The 16442-nt window shown below is 41.1% G+C and overlaps 1 protein-coding gene across 1 annotated transcript; it reads right to left on the reverse strand.

Moving 5' to 3' along the window:
- Positions 1-13904: 13904 nt before the first annotated feature.
- Positions 13905-14754, reverse strand: LOC149108015 (uncharacterized). Its single transcript, XM_089296168.1, has 2 exons — positions 14305-14754; positions 13905-14255 (listed from the first exon to the last, which is right to left on the reverse strand). The coding sequence occupies exons 1-2, from the start codon at positions 14752-14754 to the stop codon at positions 13905-13907; spliced, it is 801 nt and encodes a 266-aa protein (XP_089152294.1).
- Positions 14755-16442: the final 1688 nt, after the last annotated feature.

Genomic DNA, 16442 nt, shown 5'->3' on the forward strand with positions numbered 1-16442 from the left:
GTCTTATCGGAGCTCAAATATAAACCTGGCTGCTATTGGCATTCGCGAAGCTATTCAAAGAACAGAAAACAAAATTTCATAGTCTCCACGCCCTTCAGATCTCGCGAAGAGCGCAATGAATGTTCCCAAAGAGCAGGGTTCGTTCTTGCAAACATATCTGACCGGAAAAAAAGAGTAGCCAGACAAAAACTGTCATCCAAGAGTGCAGAAGTTGATGAAATCCTTCGCCCAAGATCTGATGTTTAGAGTGAGCAGAGGAAAGATTAAGCCATCCAAACAGATCCTTCTTCCCTATGCTGTGAAAACCCTGACAGATAACGTTGAACTCATCCAAATGCTTAATCGTTGCGACCACGGAATCGCCTATTCCCAGCTTGAAGAAATCAACGCTACACTGTGCCGTAAAAAAATGACATCAACAAGTGAAATCCCATTGCCAGATAACATCCCGCATCATGATGGCACTACTTTAGCATGGGATAACATTGACCGCCTAGAAGAAACGTTATTGGGTGAAGGAACATCGCATAGAGTAAATGGAATAGCGCTGCAGGCGAGGCATTTCGGACCACAACTTCCCCCGGAACCATCAACGCAAATAGTTCAGACCAAAAAGAGGAGTGTTGAGGCACTGGATACAGAAAAACTTCCCATTTACAATGCAGAAGTTGGTTACGGCCCTCGTTCTAGGAGATTTGTAGAAGTTACCCGCCAAAAAGCTCCTGAAAACGCACGAAGAAAAAACCTTTTAAAGGTCTTAGTGCGACTACATGCGGACGCATCCGAACACAAGGTGCAGCAGTGGAGAAAATTCCTTTTGAATCCAAAGAATAAAAAGGCCTTCGCAGCGTTTGTGGTAAAGGGGTGGAAACAAGATTAATACAGAACAAAGTCGACAAGCAACGTCACTTTTCGTGCGAACGTGACTGTTACGAGATTACCTCACAAGCTGCCAATATAGCTGAAGAGCTCAACTCCACACAGGAAAAAGCTTATACCAGGCTTATTGCCAGGCTGATACCAGGCTTACCAAGAAATGCAGCTCATGCAGCTAAATCAGGCTACAAGGCGGTGGTTGTGGCATCAGAAGATACAAACATATTCTTACTTTGCCTGGCGTTTAATTGCTTTATTCGGCATCCATGTATGTCAAGTGTGGAGCGCAGACAAGAACTAGATATGTCAGTATCTCCAGTGAGGTGGCAGCCGTAGGAGAAGAACTTCGCAAATGCCCAGTTGGTATGTATGCTTTCATTGTTTGCGACACAGTGAGTGCCTTCGCTAGAAGGGAAAAGATAAGAGCCCTACGACTTGTCAAGCAACAGACACCTTGCCAAGAAAATGTTAAACAGCTGGGGATGAAATGGGTCCTATCAGATATGCTTTTTCAGAGCCTTCAAGAGTATACATGTAAGCTCTACTGATAACTGATAAGGATACTGATAACATTAATGAGCTGAGGTACAGGTTATTCTGCACCAAGAAGGGTAACATCGACTCCTCCCAATTACCACCTTGTGTCGACTGCTCGTTCAAGCATGCGGCTCGCGCAAACTTCCAAGCAGTCATTTGGAAGCGAAGTCTGCAAAGCTGCCAAGGGACGCGACCCCCATTGGTTTTGGCTGGCGCGAAGACGGTGATCGCTTTGTCATTGACTGGTGATGAGCGGTGGCCCAGCCCCTACAACCGTGCTAAAACTACTGTCTTGCTCGTGTACAAGGTCATGTCAACTTGCTACCTGCAGTTGCCTGACAAATGGTTTGGAGTGCACGGATGTGTACAAGCTATCAGACTGTGACAACAGATGTGAAGATTCTATCGAGGAGTTTGTCTCAGATGACAGCGAAGAAGACGAAGAAATCTAACTTTAATTATCAGTGTAACACATTTACAAGCAGTTTCTTATATGCTGAATAATTATTTATGTTTAACATTTGGCAAGTTTAGCCATGGAAACCATCCAGGAACAATTTCTTTAAGTTAAAAATAAGTTGTTGACATAAGCTCTGAAGACGTTTGAGATATTCAAAAACTAAAAACCAGTGTATGTAACATGATTGTATTTGCATTTGCTTGTACTTGACCGTAGTAATCACATTTGTAGCAGTTCTATCTGTTCAGCCCAACCGAGTCATTTGCAACTGATCACGTGATAAGCCTGGAATAGCTACTTTGACATGGCTGTCATATACCAAACGAAGCAAGAGGAGTCAATGTAGTTTAGGACGAGCGTTCGAAGGTAACCAATGCAATTTACACGAGCACTTTCTTTTCTTTTGTTCATATTTATAATTTGACAAGTGTTGCCATGGAAACCATTCAGGGATAATACCTATAAGTCATATATAAGTTATTGGAATTAGGTCTGAAAACTACATTTGAAGTTTGCAATAACCAAAAATCAATGTATGTATTTTCAGGTTTGCATTTAACTGTTATTAGGCATCTTTTTACCAATTTTGCTTATTCAGCCAAAACGAGTGACGTCATTTAATCACGTGATAATCCTAGTAAAGCTACTCCTTTGGCATGGTTATCATACACCAAAATAACTTAAAGGAATCAACGTTGTTAAAAATAAGTGTGAGAATTTGTCCCTCGTTTTGGTACCAAATGGCTCTTTCCAGGGTCCTGGCCCATGGACTAATACTGTTATTGTCGTTCTGTATCACTATAAGATTTGAATGTTCATCAAGCATGTTACATCGATCAATGCAATGTGACCGAATTTTCAACTGAGCATCGTTGTGATAAACACAGTTAGGTTCATTAGAAATCTGTGAATGGTTGCTTAGAGCCTCGTTTCTGCACAGGAAATTTGACCACGTGACAAATGAGAATATCATCAGTGCAACCGCATCACCGGGGGATTAATTTTGAGAAAGTTTGACAAGCTATCGTGAACATTTAAAAAAGGTTACATGCGTTTTTTCCTGATCCAGCCTCGCTTTCATACTAGGTCACGTGACCACCTCATAATGATCAGCTGTAACTAAATGATTAAATTGGATATTTCTGCCAATTTTGGGTAAGTTTGACAAGCTTTTGCAAACATTAAATTAGTAATATTCTATTGCGGCCTCGTTTTCATGCTAGAAAATCACGTGACCACTTCATAATCAGCAGTTGTCACTAAATAATCAACTTACGAATATCTGCCAAGTTTGGTGATTAACCGATGATAATTGATGAGGTTATAAAGAATTTAATGTACCAGCCTCGTTTTTATGTTGGTTCATATACGTCCGATTTTCAACCCTCCTTAAAACCCGTCCTAGCAAGTTGCAGAGTTGCCACCAAAACTTTTCATGTTAACTAGACCCTAATGAACACTTTTAGATTGGTGGCTTGCTTTCAGCAGGAAATTCCCACGGGATTACATTTGCTCCCAGACTATATAGAGTCTTAAAGAAGATAAATAAATCGTGGCAGACGCGACACTACTTCTAGTCTTTTTCATCCTTTTCTTGACCTCTGATGTCTTTGATCTTGGTGGATCTTCATGGTACTATGGGTCTAACAAACTGTGACACGATAGGAATAAGTCAATTCGAAATAGTTAAACTTTGCGCAAGGACTATGAACTTAAGTGTTATTTTTTGTCTATTTTGTCGATCATTTGCGGCAGTGCATCCATATCCGAATCCCACTAATATATGAAAGGTCTGAAAAGATAACAAACGTTAGAGTTTGGTGTTATTTTATGCCGCTCGAGAAGACAGTTGTGTCAGCAATGAGAGACTACACAAGGAAAATGTTTATGTGCCACTTAATGAAGGTCGTCATAAAGACCTACCTCAAAAGCCACGTTACGACATTCACGGAAATAAAAACGTTGCCGTACAGAAGAGGATTCATGACGGGACGCATGGAGCTTCTACTGCAAGTACCGTAGAGAAATGGTAGGAACTTTTCCTAGCATTCCTTACATACTCTCACTACGGTTCTTCGCCTTACGGCCAGGGAAGGCGTTATAATCTGTTTCAGTGACATGTCGATGATATTAAATAAAAAATAAACCAGAAAGGGCCGATGGAATATGAGACAAGCTTTAAAATGAAGTCACGATATTAATAGTGCCTTAAAAGTACATAGAGTGTTCGAGTCCTTCTCGATGCTTTCAAATGATGGCGGACTCCACCGACGCCAATAATCTGGAACAAAACAAGGTCATTATATATCGGATCACGTGTATTTCACTTGTGGAAAACTATCGACTTGCACAGTGTTTGGGTTGGAGATTCTCGCCCATATCAACTTTCTTTTCTCTCGTAAGTTCTAGATAGATAGATAGATAGATAGATAGAATGAGAATGCCGATAAATCAAGTAATCAAGTAATAAAAATAGCGGAACTGAGGTTCAAAGGTATAATTATTTTTCCAATCAATAACCTGAGTAACGTACGATAAACTGATGACGATTCAACTAGTGAATGTATAGCTTATTCCAGGAACACCAAGAAGAGATACTTAGAGTAGAAGTCATTTGCGTTCCCTTACAGTTCTTCTTTGAGTAGTCCTTTGAATTGCCCAAGGGACTCTGCTTCCCTCAACTTACAAGGAAGAGTGTTCCAGAGAATGGCGCCACTATAGCTAAAGCTATTTTTGTAATAGTGTGTGCGCGGTAATGGAACATTGAGTTTATTCACAGAGTCCCTTAGGTCATATGCGATTTCTAGCCTTTCAAATTTAGAACTGAGGTAGTTGGAGCCAACCTCTGCAGAGACGTGTAAACCATCGTAGCTCTTTGAATTTGCTGCTGGCAAGCTAGATTTTTCCACCCTAGAAGTTTGAACATTAACAGGTGACCAGCGACTACGTCATAGTTTGAGTAGGTCAAAACACGGGCTGCTCTATTTTGTAGCTTTTGTACCTTATTCCGTAAAGTTATCCCACAGTTTTCCCAGACAATATTGCAATAGTGAAAGTGTGGCTGTATCAAAACTTGGTATATTAGATGTAAGGTCGCCTGAGGGACAAGGTGCCTTATTCGTTTTATGGCCGTAATATCAGATGCGACTTTCTTAGTAACTTTCTCGATATGGCCACTCCAATCGAGTCTGTTATCGTTGGTCACTCCAAGTGATTTTGCGGTAGTGACCTGGCTAACTTGAAAGTCATTAATTGCAAGTGTCGGGGATTCTGTGAGAGTACCTAGCCTCTGCCTAGATCCGATAAGCATGAATTCGGTTTTAGTCATATTTAGAGTGAGTTTGTTTGCTCTCAGCCAATTGTGAACATTTTCTAAATCTTGATTTAGGCGCGACTGAATATTGTCTGCATTATCACCTGCGCATGTAAGGTGGGTGTCATCAGCGTACATCCTCGGCTCACAATTTGATAGACAATTTGGAAGATCATTGATGTATAACAGAAATAGTAGCGGCCCTAAAATGTTCCCCTGGGGAACACCACAACTTAATAAACAGCTTTTAGAGAGCGACCCGTTGATGGAGCACATTTGAGTACGATTCCCTAAATATGACTTAAACAATTGGTGCGGGTTACAATATATGCCGTAATTTCTTAATTTTGATAAAAGGATCTCGTGGTCAACTGTGTCGAAGGTCTTTTTTAGATCTAAGAAAACAACGGCATTGATTTTTCCGCGGTCAATGTTGTACGCCCAAGTGTCCGTGGCCTCAAGGAGAGCCGTGACAGTTGAGTGAATAGTGCGAAAGCCCGATTGACATTTACAGATGATATTGTGCTCTTCTAGGTAGGCGTATAATTGATCATAGGCGATTCTTTCAAAGACCTTGGTTATAACTGAGATCACCGAAATTGGACGATAATTATTAAGTGGGGTGACCTTTGCGCATTTCCAATCATCCGGAAATATGCCTTGACTTATTGACTGGTTAAAAATATCACGGATAGGGATGCAAATGAGATCTGCACATTTCCGATTGAGCTTAGCAAACTTGCGTTTTAGCTGCCGGGATCCAAACCAATGCTTACCTACCCTTCTAAATATGCTACTTTTAGCCCTCCCCCAAATCTACACACGTGTATTTCACTTGTGGAAGTCTATCGATTTAGACAGTGCTTGGGTGAGAGATTCTCGCCCCTGGCAACTTTCTTTTGTCTCGTAAGTTCTCGCGCGTTTAGAGATGCGCCACACTCGCGTTTTAAATACGGGGATCCCAACCAATGCTTACCTAACTTTTTAAAGATGCTACTTTTAGCCCTCCCCCAAATCTACACACGTGTATTTCACTTGCGGAAGTCTTTCGATTTGGACAGTGCTTGGGTGAGAGATTATCGCCCATATCAACTTTCTTTTCTCTCGTGTTTAGAGATGAGCCACACTCGCGATTAAGGTATAAATGAGTAAAAATCTTACGAGAGAAAAGAAAGTTGATATGCGCGAGAATCTCTCCCCCAAGCACTGTCCAAATCGATAGACTTCCACAAGTGAAATACACTTGTGTAGATTTGGGAGGGGGGCTAAAACTAGCATTTTTAAGGCGCCTTAAAAGCACAGTTTGGTATCCCCACATAAAAAACGCCAGTGTGCTGTATCGCTAAACGCGCGAAATCACGCGAGTAAACAAAAGATATAAATGGGCGAGAATCTTTAACCCAAGCATTGTCCAAAGCGACAGACTTCACAAGTGAATTACACGTGTAAAGATTTAAGGAAGGGCCAAATCTAGCATCTTTAGAAAGTCCAGAAAACATAGTTTAAGATCCCGCCGACACCAAAACCGCGAGTATGGCGCATCTCTATACGCAAGAGAACTTACTAGCAAATAGAAAGTTGATATAGGTAAGAATCTCTTACCTAAGTAGTGTCCAAATTAATAGACTTCCACAAGTAAAATACACGTGTGTAGATTTTTTTTTGGGGAGGGGGGGGGGGGGGGTGGGGGAGGGGGAGTAAAAGTAGCATCCTTAAAAAATTAGGTAAGCCTCGGTTAGTATCCCCGCATATAAAACGCGAGTGTGGCTCATCTCTAAACGCGCGAGAACTTCCTATAGAACAGAAAGTTTATATGGGCGAGAATCTCCAACCTAAGCAATGTCCAAATCGATGGACTATTACAAGTGAAATACACGTGTGTAGATTTAAGAAAGGACCAAATCAAGCATCTTGAAAAAGTCCAGTAAGCATATTGTGAGATCCCAACACCGAGATTGCGAGTGTGGCGCATCGCTAAACGCGCCAAAACACGCGAGAGATAAAAAATATAAATGGGCGAGAATCTCCAACCCAAGCATTGCCCAAAGCGACAGACTACCACAAAGTAAATACACGTGTGTAGATTTGAGAAAGTGCTAGGTCTAGCCCAGTAAGCAGAGTTTGAGATCCCAAAACCCAAACCGGGAGTGGGGTGCATTTCTTAACGCGCGAGAACTTACAAGGGAAAAAGAAAAAGTTCATATGGGCGAGTATCTGTCATTCAAGCACTGTCCAAATCGATAGACTTCCACAAGTAAAATACACGGGTGTAGTTTTGGAAGAGGGCTAAAAGTTGCACCGTTAAAAGATTAGGTAAGCAATGGTTGGGATTCCCGCACTTAAAACGCGAGTGTGGCAGATCTCTAAACGCGCAAAAACTTACAAGAGAAAAAAAGTTGATAGGGGCGAGAATCTCTTACCCAAGCACTGTCCAAATCGAAAGACTTCCACAAGTGAAATACACGTGTGTAGATTTGGGGGAGGGCTAAAAGTAGCATCTTTAGAAAGTTAAGTAAGCATTAGTTAAGATCCCTGCACCTAAAAAGCGAGTGTGGCGCATCTCTAAACACGCAAGAACTTACGAGAGAAAAGAAAGTTAATATGGGTGAGAATCTCCAACCTAAGCACTGTCCAAACCGATAGACTTCCACAAGTGAAATACACGTGTGTAGATTTGGGGGAGGGTTAAAAGTAGCATGTTTAAATAGTTAGGTAAACACTGGTTAGCTTCCCGCACATAAAATGCGAGTGTGACGCATCTCTAAACGGGCGAGAACTTACGAGAGAAAAGAAAGTCGATATGGGCGAAAATGTTCAACCCAAGCACTGTCCAAATCGATAGACTTCCACAAGTGAAATAAACGTGTGTAGATTTGGGGGAGGGCTAAAAGTAGCATCTTTAAAAAGATAGGTAAGCACTGGTTGGGATCAGCGCGCCTAAAACAGGAATGTGGCGCATCTCTAAACGCGCGAGAACTTACCAGAGAAAGAAAGTTGGTATGGGCGAGGATCTCCAACCTAAGCACTGTCCAAATCGATAGACTTCCACAAGTGAAATACACGTGTGTAGATTTGGGGGAGGGCTAAAAGTTGCATTTCTGAAAAGTCAGGTAAGCCCTCATTGGGATCCCAGCAGCTAAAGCGCGAGTGTGCCGCATCACTAAACGCGAGAGAACATCCGAGAGAAGAGAAAGTTGATAGAGGCAAGAATGTCCATCCCAAACAGTCTTCAAATCGATAGCTTTCCACAAGTGAAATACACGTGTGTAGATTTGAGGGAGGGGTAAAAGTAACATCTTTAAAAAGTTAGGTAAGCATTGCTTGGGATCCCTGCACCTAAAATGCGAGTGTGGCGCATCTCTAAACGCGCGAGAACTTACGAGAGAAACGTAGGGTGGTAAGGGCGAGAATCTCTTACCCAAGCACTGTCCAAATCGATAGACTGCCACAAGTGAAATACACGTGATTAGATTTGGGAGAGGGCTAAAAGTAGCATCTCTAAAAGGTTAGGTAAGCATTGGTTAAGATGTCTGCACCTAAACCTAAACGTGTGACAAGTTACGAGGGAAGAGAAAGTTGATATGGGCGAGAATCTCCAGCCCAAACTTTGTGCAAATTGATAGTTTTCCACAAGTGAAATACACGTGTGTAGATTTGGGGAAGGGCTTAAAGTAGCATCTTAAAAAAGTTAGCTAAGCATTGCTTGGGATTCCTGCGCCTAAAACGCGAGTGTGGAGCATCTCTAAACGCGCGAGAACTTACGAGAGAAAAGGAAGTTGATATGAGCGAGAATGTCTCACCCCATGAGGGAACGCTGATGACTTCTACTGTAACTATGTCTTACTGGTGATGTAAGATACTTTAAACTATTTTTACCGTTCATGATGCACTGCTACGTTAGTCTGCTTTATAAATATTTAACTGCTCTGGTCGAGTTTTTAATTTCAATATGATTAAACGTTCTTTTTATGCGCTCCTGTTAAAAATGATGCAAAGTTGTCAATTTTAGTAATTTCAATTTGAAGGTCCTGTTTGTTACTTGATGAAAACTTTGCGAGGTTTGTTTTACCAGGGCGCTTCATGACACCTCCTGGAATAAGCTATAACTTCCCTAGTCATCAGTTTAACGTACGTTATTCAGGTTATTGATTGGAAAAATAATTATACTTTTGAACCTTAGTTCCTCTATTTTCAGGGGATGAGGGGTGGGCTCACTTCTTTCCGAGGTCGTCACTTACGGACTTTTACGATTCGTTGCGTGTACGAGCCATGGGCCAAGCCATTGGCCAAGCTATTGGTAGCCGTGCATGGTCCCCTAAATCATTGACAATCCATCTTAGCTTCATGTACTAAGTTTCTCCTGGCGCTTTTTTTTTTTTTTTTTTTTTGCCCTGGGCTGTGTAATTGTGCGATATTTTCTACACAATAACTTCAATTGCCGAGCATGATAATACTGCACGTGGCTCCCACTGCCAACGACATATTCAGACAAGTATTCCAGATCATGTGGGTTTTTATTCCTTAAGATCTGTGTTAGATTGATTAATCAAACGTTCCTTTACGCCCGGACAAGCATCTCGATGCAAGCTCAGAGTTTATTGTGATGGCTTTCATTGGGTAAACAAGACATTTACGTCTGCTCTCCGCGTTCAACATCCATTCGTAGGCACTTTGGTATCTTTAATATAAGTTCAATTCGTAGATCTGAACTTGGTTCAGGGGGAGAAGCAGAGGAAGGTTCATGTTGTGTAATTCGTTCATCATTGCGGGATTACTTGGTTTATCGGCATTCCCCGGTTTTGTCCGCTCACGTTTTTTTCCTGCCCAAGTCTTTCTTCACGTGTGTTTAGACGTGATCCGATATATAATGACCTTGTTTTGTTCCAGATTATTGGCATCGGTGGAGTCCGCCATCATTTGAAAGCATCGGGAATGACTCGAACGCACTATTTACTTTTAAAGCACTATTAATATCGCGACTTCATTTTAAAGCTTGTCTCATATTCCATCGGCCCTTTCTGGTTTATTCTATATTTAATATCATCGACATGTCACTGAAACAGATTATAACGCCTTCCCTGGCCGCAAGGCGAAGAACCCTAATGAGGGTATGTAAGGAATGCTAGGAAAAGTTCCTACCATTTCTCTACGGTACTTACAGTAGAAGCGCCGTGCGTCCCGTCATGACAGGGGTAAAGCTTTCCCACAAACGTGCCTGTATGTTAAAGCATGGCAAAGGTGGCGTATACTTCTTTTCAATTCGTATACAAGATCTCTGCCTACTTAGTCTATGAACAGGCTCCCGATTGTGTTATAGGGGAAGGAAAAGAACAGGCAAGCAGAGAGTGCCGGCGAGAATGGTGTAGAGAGGGAAAAATCCCATCGTTATGCTCGCTTCGCTAGTCCCATTTAATTTTCTTCGCGCTCGTCGCGAGCCTGTTCACAGACGGTGAGAACTTCCCCAGATTATAAAGGAGCCTCATGAATATACACACCGAGTCTTTAAGGGTCACTACTTTTCTTGTCGAGGGAAAATGTTTGGAATATTTGGCGATGCATTTTTGTGGTTGAATCGACAGAGGTCTCCTTTCATCGACACTTTTAGGATCGAGAAAGTAAAATTGGTGATGCACAGTTACTTCTTTTTGCGTGACGCGTGATTGATGAAAAAGAAATCCTCCGTGATGCGTGATTTAAAATTCAGCGTGATGGGTGATTGGTACCACCCGCCAAGCCACCTTCTTCAAGGGGCCTCACACAATAACAATAATGGCTTAATTGTTTAGAACCATCAGAGTAACGTCTAGAAATTTGCGGTTGTAAACAAGTGTGATTTATGAAGAAATGATTGACCATCGCAGTTATTCACACAACTTACGAGCCACTACCTTTAAATATGGCCAATCCAACGACAGGACCGAATATTCGAGTTTTCTTTAATTGTGTCAAAAGATCCTTTTTGTAAACTGTTTTCAGAAATATTTTTTTTAAATTCCAGCGAGGTCACCTTTTTGTGAAATCCAGGAACGTGCGAAAAAAACCCAAAATACCGTTCGATCAACCAAGGCCGGCCGATGGAATTCATGCAAAATTGAGCATTTTTAACAAGTCAGCACAGAAAGAGGGCAACTCAACTTTATTTTATATTCACACATGTACAGTTCGTAGTATACGCTTTAGTCATTTCTCTGTGCTAAATATCGATCATCTTGAAGTAAATACGCTTTGTCTACGTTTAAGCCGTTTGAAAAATTCAAATATCACGATTTAATTTTACATACCAAATTTCAACCGATTTAAAACAAGCTGTTAATTCCATTTTGAATGTGACATTGAACCGTACGTTATTTTACTTGGTCAAATATTCTTGGTAGTAAGTCTGGGCAGGGACGCAGATGTAACCGATGGTTAGGGGTCAGCGGCTGCTTATCCAAGGGAGAGCCGCTGTTGCGAGTAAGAGGTCTGGAATTCAGAATGTTTACTGACTCTGCTATAACAGCACTGCTCCTTTAAAGAGGCCTTCAGAATATGCGCACGGAAAGCATCGTCCGCTCCCACGTACCACCCATGTGGCTCACTAAGGGTGGGTCGAAAATCCACTCAATCTTCTTCGGTCCACAAAAGTTGTTAATCCTTTGTTGATTCCACCCTTCGATTGCTTCTTTCAGCTCCTTATCGGCCTCTATGAAGTTGGTGCCTTGATCGCTCCTTATCCGCTATGGATACTCACGAGCGCTGATGGATCTTCTAAGGGCGTTTATCATGGAATCTAAATCCAAGGAGTAAGCAATTTCAATATGCACTATATGTGTTGTCAAACAGGTGAAGAGGCAACCATACCTCTTTACTCGGGATCTCCCTTGCTATACACCGAATGCAAATATGGTGAACCACGCGGTCGGCGCCCGGGACGAGTCGCATGAAAGCGAGGCTAGTCAGGCTTTGATGTTTTGTTTTGACAATGCTTCCCCAGAAAAGTCTTGCTTCGTCGTCGATTTGGTCTGTTTTATTTAGCTGTGGCTACGAGTTGCTCTGTTTCTGAACGCCACGAGAAGGGATATAAATTTTCCACCGTTCGCCTCCTAAACTTAGGGAAAATAGTGGATTAATGCAATTCGTTGAGACGAAGGAAGGGAGTTCACGATTGCCGCAGGAACTAAAGTTTTTTCGCTACATTTCACACTAGAAGATCTAAGAAAAATCGTTCAAATGACGAGCTTATGTGGTGTCTGGTGGTGTTCCAATACATGGCCAGTACATTCTCCAAAGTAAAGAAAAGCTCCTCTTGAAAAACATCCTTTGTCTCAAGGGAAGAAGTTGACTTCGCGTCCACTCGCACGGAATCGCACGAAACAAATACTACGGTGTAATAACCAAGCAAATGAACTTCAACTGCCCCCATCGTTGTATCCAGTGAATGCTTTGAGCCAAATGAGAACGACTTGGAGCTAAATGCGGTCGCTTACACATTTTGTAAGATCTCCCAACCTGAACGAACAAACTTTAACAGTTCCTTCGGCGATCGTGCACTACTTACCTTCGTCTGTTTTCCCTGAGAGGCGACCGCGGAAACGAAAAAAAAAAAAACCAAACACTTTCTCTGCTGTGGAAGATTTCAATTCCTTCTGGTGGAATTCAGGAACACAACAACTTATAGGGAAGGCGAATCAAAAACAGACCAGATCGACGACGAAGCAAGACTTTTCTGGGGAAGCATTGTCAAAACATAACATCAAAGCCTTACTAGCCTCGCTTGCATGCGACTCGTCCCGGGCGCCAACCGAGCGGTTCGCCATATTTGCATTCGGTGTATACTACATTTCAATAAAGCTCTTATTTATTTATTTATTTATTTGTTTGTTTATTTATTTATTTATTTATTTCAGTGGTTCGGAATGATCATTAACCATTAACTGATCCCCTTGGCACGTGTTTCTCAGACATTGAGAGCTCATACATCTTCTTATTACACGTTGTACTGCTGATCTTCCTTTCACTATATCCAAAATGTCTCTCTCAAAGATGATAAGACAGATTTTTGACCCGTGTGACCAAAGCCTTCATGAGACTGCTTGATAATGAGATCTGTCACATGATACTTGTAAGGAAGGATAATAGGGCATTTCCTTTCATAACCAATAGTAACTGCTCCCCTAGGCACGTCTTTCTCAGACATTGAGAGCTCATGCATCTTCTCATTACACGTTGTACTGCTGATTTTCCTTTCACTATCCAAAATGTCTCTCTCAAAGATGATAAGACAGATTCTTGACCCGTGTGACCAAAGCCTTCATGACACTGCTTGATAATGAGATCTGTCACATGATACTTGTTAGGAAGGACAATAGGGCATTTCCTTTCATAACCAATAGGGACATTTACCAGTCGACCTCCGACTCTCAACAGCTCTTCCTTTAGCTGCGGATTCAGCTGATGTATCGAGGCTCCAGCCTTCCGAAGAACTTTCTTTGAGGTACTCTTATCCTCAGAACATTCTGAAGCTGAGAGTACATCGACGACCTCTGGACAGGCTACTAGTTGAACACGTCTGAGAATTTCTTTTCCAGCCATTTTAAGCTCAGTTGCGACTGTCAAGTTTTCATCAATTGCATTTCACTGAACATGACTGGAGGATCACTTCTGATTGAAACGTTCTTTCTCAATTGAACCTTAACACGAAGGTATTGTTTGTAGCGCAGCAACCACGCAATGGCGCATTTACATCCACCAACAGGAGTAGTACGAAATCAGATGTTCCAAAACATTACTTTGGAGAGTGGAGATGTAAATCTGAGCCTCTTGTCTAACTTCTGCATCATCATCATCTTCTAAAGCTGGAATTTCAAACATTCTGGGCCAGTGGCTCTCGTCTTCCCACGGGAACGTGGGATCTTTCAGCCAATGGTCATTCTTCAACATGACATCCATCTTCAGTCCCTTCGAACCATAGTTAGCAGGGTTTTCGTCCCGGTTCACGTACTTCCACTCGGAGGGTTTAGACCCAATGTGTATCACTGTTAAGCGATTAGACTCGAACGTGTGGAATCTCTTAGGTTCGTTTTTGATGCACTTCAACACAGAAGTTAAGTCTGTCCAGCAGTAAAAATGGTCTACTGACATGTCCAATTCTTCTCAAATAATCTTGGAGAGCCTTATAGAGATAACACTGGCTGTCAGGTCCAAAAATTTCACGTATAGGAGCTAATCTTGCTTTCGCTATGACAAATGCACAGTGAACTCGGTGGGTCACATCTTTGAAACGGAAGTAAGCGACGGCTACATATCCTTGACAAAAAGCATCTGAGAATAGGTGTAACTGTACTTCTTTAACTTCACCAAATCCCTTGGGCTTGAAACAGCGGTCTACTTGCAGTTCTTGTACCTTTAGGAGATCGTCTAGCCAGCGCTTCCATTGCTCTTTGTCAGCTTCCTCTAATGGGTCATCCCAGCCAAACCTCTTTCTACTGAGTGTCTGCAGCGGCAACTTAGCCTTCGTGACATATGGCGCGATGAATCCCAACGGATCCAAGATGGAATATACAGCTGACAAGATTCCTCTTCGTATCATTGGTCTCTGGTTCGCTAGCTACAACATCTTCTCCAAGGCCTCCCACACAAACTTTTCTTTTTCTGTATTCCACTTGAGGTCAAGAGCACTCTCTGTAGGAAGTCATTTGAGCTCTAAATTAACCACAGATTTGGCTCTTTCAGACTCTGGGATCGTAGCCAGCACTTCTCTGTCATTACTATACCACACTGTAAAAACTGTCTAGTTGAAACAACCAATTAAAATTGTTGCCAAATGCATCTCAGAAAGCCCATTTTTTTCTGTTGTTGTCACCATTTTTAAATGGTTTGAATTAACTGGTTTCTTTTGGTTTGAAAAGACTAATTATTATAGTTATTATGACTATTGATTTGTTTGTTTCGACTATTTTGTTTAGTTAAACTGCCACCACTTTTCACGTCATTTTAACCATTTAGAAATAGTAGTTTTAACCTGTTTATTAAAAGTTGGAACAACCATTACCTTTGGTTAAAATGACTATTTTTTTTAGTTTAGTAACCACACAAATTGGTTCATTTAACTAATGAAAATGGTACCCAGGGTGCATCTGAGAGAACCTTTTTTTTTTAGTTACTTCTTGTCAAAATAACTAAAAAGAATGGGTTAAACAAATTTGTTATTCTAACCCCAAACGTATCAGTTATGATTACTTTTTTTAATCAATTAAAATAACAACTTAAAATAGATCATAATCCCATCTAGGTTTCGTTGCATCTTTCTTTAATAACTATGTTAAAATAATAATACAGTGTTCTTAACTAGAAGAATACAATTGGGTAAATGCTTATCCTCAGAAAATCAATGCTTGAAACGTAACAGTAAGATAATATATAATGAATGTCATGTAGCTGCAAGACTATGACCTGAACACCAACTGCGATAGCAGCTTATTAAGGTTAAATGACCTTAGCAATATCAATTTCTTTGAACTTGCCAACGACCATTCTTTCTGCCGCCTGCAGTAATGACTGGATGTAATCAAAATACCCCCTCCCCTCCGGTTGAAAGGAGACAAGGTGGTATTGTCGCCTCCACCTCTCCCTTCAGTTTGGCATCCACCTCAGAACTATTCTATAACAAACAAAGCATTTCCAAATAAATATTCCTGGAATTAATGTTTTGTAGTATACTGTCTACAGTTTCTAACACTAATAAAATAGAGTGTTTGTATTTCTTATTTAATGCTATTTCTGATCTTGCTTTTACAATGTTGAAACAAAACATCGCATGTGTAGATATTATCATTAATTAAAGTATTGTTGCAATGAAATACTAAATGAAATTAATCATACAGTATTTGATTAGATAAAATATTCAACTGTAACGCAACCATATCATCAAGGCATGTATAAAACAAAACAAATCTTAAACTCTGACAGGATTGAAGCATAGCTATACAAGTGTTTAGATATTGCAATGGTGATGACTTCTGAACCAAGTCAATGAGAATACCGAGGTTGGTCGCAATCCCTACATTTACATTACAGTGATTTCATTTAACCCATGAGGCAATATCTAAAATTAAGTGCATGCCTAATGATAAAAACTTAAACAAAAAAGAAACAACAGATCTAGTATTATTTCACATCTTCGGCAGTTAAAGGAAAAAGCCTAAAATTAGCCAGTCAAAAATTGTTCAAACATTGCCAAGATTAGTTCGTATAGTGTGATCGTCCGGGTGAGTGTAG

The sequence above is a fragment of the Orbicella faveolata genome, unplaced genomic scaffold, assembly GCF_042242905.1.
Source record: "Orbicella faveolata isolate gen_17 unplaced genomic scaffold, um_ofav_v1 contig_26, whole genome shotgun sequence".
NCBI classification, from domain to species: Eukaryota; Metazoa; Cnidaria; class Anthozoa; order Scleractinia; family Merulinidae; genus Orbicella; species Orbicella faveolata.